At 24.6% G+C, this 4,281-nt stretch overlaps 1 protein-coding gene across 1 annotated transcript; it reads left to right on the plus strand.

Moving 5' to 3' along the window:
• Positions 1-1,923: 1,923 nt before the first annotated feature.
• On the plus strand, positions 1,924-2,452 carry LOAG_13091 (hypothetical protein; the record flags this gene model as incomplete). The annotated part of the gene is made up of 2 exons (XM_003148602.1): positions 1,924-2,030; positions 2,251-2,452. The coding sequence occupies 2 exons, from the start codon at positions 1,924-1,926 to the stop codon at positions 2,450-2,452; spliced, it is 309 nt and encodes a 102-aa protein (XP_003148650.1).
• Positions 2,453-4,281: the final 1,829 nt, after the last annotated feature.

Genomic DNA, 4,281 nt, shown 5'->3' on the forward strand with positions numbered 1-4,281 from the left:
AATAATAATAATAATAATAATAATAATAATAATAATAATAATAATAATAATAATAATAATAATAATAATAATAATAATAATAATAATAATAATAATAATAATAATAATAATAATAATAATAATAATAATAATAATAATAATAATAATAATAATAATAATAATAATAATAATAATAATAATAATAATAATAATAATAATAATAATAATAATAATAATAATAATAATAATAATAATAACAATAAATAATACTTTTAGTTGAAGTTTGCAAAATGTTAAGCATTTTTAGAACCAATTTTTCTTTTTCTTGTTAGTTTCTGTCCATTATTTCAACGAAATTTATTGATGCATTTAATGGAAATCAACAAATTGTAATTTTAAATGCGCAGAAGTTTCATTAATTTTAATAGTTTATGGATATATTCATTCATATTTTTTGATGAATTATTTTTTATTGACAAATAACTTTTTTGCAGAATGCAAAGAATTACTTTGTTATTCGTGTAATTCAGAATTTGGTTCATGTGATGGAAAGAGTTGTAGTACTACTTCAGATAGTTTTTGCGCTTATCGTATGCTTTTTTCCTTTCTTTTTTGATCTTTAATCTTTGACATAACTTTTCGAGAAAAGCAAATAATGATTGTGAATTGAATTTTAATTTTAATAAATCGATAATACATTTTAATTATAAATATATATTTTTTTAAGAACAAATAATTAATGATAATGGTAATATTATGCGAACAATACGATCATGTTTGGATGAGAATGTTGTCACAATTGGATCACTTCAAATTGGACAATGTATTGAAACGTAACAATCTTCTTCATTATAAATTCTTATCATTAAAGGATAATATTATATGATGCAAATATTTCATCGTTTGCATTTGGTTTCATTGCGGTGCATAAATGAGAAAGCGCAATAGTCGCAATTAAAGTTTGGATAAAATTGTTAGCAAATTATTTTGTATTATTTTAAGCTTACATTTATTTAACTTTATATTTGCATACTAACCTTCTCGTTCTTTTTTAAAATTTTTTCTTTTTTTTTTGATAATAATAACAACATTTTTAAGCAATTATTGAACTTTTTTTTTGAAATTATAGAAATAAAAAAAAGATTGAAAGTAGTTTTTTTTTTAAGGAAAAGAATTAAAAAATTTTTTAGACATATTTAAACATTTATACTTTATTTCGGAGTATTTTAGGATTGATCCAAATACTAATATGAAATATCGAACATATTTTTGCAACAATTATAATTATTGCAATGTCGACTGTCAACCACAATTGTCAACGATTACAGTTGTTCCAGTTTTACGTTAGAAATTCGCTTGCTTTAGATAATCTAATCTTTTGGCTTAATCATCAACTGAAGATGACATAATGATGAAACAAAGTGTCAAAAGTTGTTAGGATAAGTAAGCATTGTTTGTTATTAATGAAACATGTTTACGTAAAGTGACAGGGACATACGAAATTAATTAATATTTAATTATTACAGTTTGAAAATTTTAGCAACTCGTGTGAACATGTTGGAATGCTTTCAATGTAATGGTTTTGGAAGAGATTGTTATAGCAATACATGTACCATTAATAATGGTGGATATTGCTTATTTCGTTAGTTTTTAAAATTAAATTTTAGCTTCAAATTTAATTGGAATTTAATTAATAGTAAAATGTATTCGATTTACAACAAAATATTCCTCAGTTCTCTTATAATTTATACTGTTATTCGATAACTAATTCATCATTCACATGGTAATTGTTTATATTGAAATGTTTGCTTAATTAAGTGAGGACAAATTGAAATTACAGAAAGTTTCGAATTAATTAATTGATAGTTAAAAGTAATAAATTAACCAATGATCATATAAGATTTTTCTATATTTTGTATGATTACAGAAATGCTAAATGTCACAATGAATGGAGTACGTAATTTGCATTACAGTAAGCAATGCATTGATGTCCCTTTTGCTAGAACACCAGATGGCAATAGTGTCACTGAAATTAACAAATGTGTCATCAGGTAAATGTCATTTATTAAAATTTCTTAGCAATATAATTATTGTAATAGAATCATTGATTTATTTAAAAAAAAAAAAGAAAGTATGTAAAAGATATTGGAAATGTTTTCGGAAAGAATTATTCAAAAATTATAATTAATAAAAAAAAAATATTACAGTAAAATTTGCTAGGGTTAAAGTTCAATATTGAATTTGCGTCTAATAATATTAGCTAATTTTAAGCACCGATATCTATGGAAATCAATTCTACACATTGATCTGTAACGAAGCTAAATTATGTAATGCTAATTGTAATTGGATTCCATCCGTTTCACCAGTACCTGTTGTACCTCGTTCCTCTTCTTCCAGATATTCCAATGAAGCTATGGTTTTCTACTACATCTTGACAATTTTTGTAAATTTCATAGTTAATTATATTAATTAATTACATTAATTAATTATAATTAATTGTATTTGATAATATTATTTTGTTGAAAAATGTTGAAATCACAAATCATTTGGTTTGATATAAAAAATTGACGAAAAAAAAAAGAAGCGCAATTTAATTGTCTTGAATTATATGACAAACCTGATGACATAATTTGCATCATAACAGCACTTACATAAATTAATGATACCAATAATTAGAAGGATATTCATTAAAAAAATGAATGCAATACTTGAATATAAAATGATATAGACAGCTGTCTAGTGAATATCTATTGTAAAATCAAGTGACATTACCTATCACAAGGTCAAGTAAATAAACTTAAAAACCTTACCAATATACCTTTTCATGATCAGTTTCTATAAGCGTATTGTTTCAAAATACTAAAATAGCTGCATAAAAACTTCAATAACAAATAAACAATAAATAATTTGCATATTAATTGCGGTCCATTACTTCAGCAGAGTGAATATCATTTCTGAGATTGTATTTGAAGTAATTGGCAAGTTTCAAATTAGCTTGGAAAGCATGAAATTGAAATGTATGAAATTAGAAACTTTTCGCCAATCATATGAGCGAGTTAAATGAAATGAATGTGAACTATTTTTGAGTATACTGTAGTTAGAAGGAAATGAGAATGAAATCATTGGTTGTATGAATATGGAATTTCATCAATTTCAACCTCAATTCAATCCTCATAAGTTCAATTGGTATAATTTGCAAAATGTTAAAATAATTCATGGGAAAGTGGTAAATGTTTGAAATTATACATATTAGAAAGAATGGTGCAACTATTTGAATAAAAAATTTCAAAAAAAAAAGTTTCCACAGTTATTGATCATAAGCTAGTTAAGTCAAGTTAACTATTGATCAATAAGTTGGTTAAGTTAAGTTAACTATTGATCGATAAGTTGGTTAAGTTAAGTTAACTATTGATCGATAAGTTGGTTAAGTTAAGTTAACTATCGATCGATAAGTTAAGTGTGTGTTGTTAAGTTTAACTGAAAGAAGTTTTAAAAGTTTCAATTAATTTCGATGAAAAATTTGATGGGAAACAAGCGAACTGAATTACAAATAATTTTGAGTTTGTAAATAATTTTAAGAGTAAGAGGATAGTTTCAACGAAAGTAAATATTTAGAATTTAAAATATTTCAGTTATTTAAAATATTTCAGTTACTTAAATATTTCAATTACTTGAAATATTTGTGGAATTTAGAGGTGACAATTATGACAGGTATCTGTCGCATTACTTTACTGCTTTCATTAAAATGTGTCCTAATTTACGAGTTTAAGGATTGCAAGACAAGAAGAATCAAATTTTGTTCTAATTATTTGTTGAAGAGTACAAAACATATCTTTACCATTTATCACTCTTCATATTAAATGATAAGGGCAAAAAAAGAAAAAAAAAAGTAGTGACAACTATAAATGTATCAGTCTCATTCTCATCCCTCGTAGCTTATCAAATGATAACGGCGTAATGTGGTGGATCATGGAGGAAATGTTCATGATGGTCATAGAAAATATTCATGATGATACTGATGCCATGGACCATCCCAATCATCGTTCTACAAGCCAGAAGCTGTCATCGGTACTATCAACAGAGCTAGCAATAATGTTGTGACAAGTCGTCGTAATACCATTTGCTTCTAAAAAAGTTTTGAAAATTTGGAGGTTTTCATAATTGCTATTTTTCTACTTTAATGAAAAGTGCAGTGAGAAGTATACATAAAAACTGATAAAATATTAGGGAATACTATCCTATTTCAGCTTAATGGANAAGGGGTGAAATTAATGAGAATGTCGCGGTGAAAGAACTTATCTA

This window comes from Loa loa (genome assembly GCF_000183805.2).
Source record: "Loa loa unplaced genomic scaffold supercont3.122, whole genome shotgun sequence".
NCBI lineage: Eukaryota > Metazoa > Nematoda > Chromadorea > Rhabditida > Onchocercidae > Loa > Loa loa.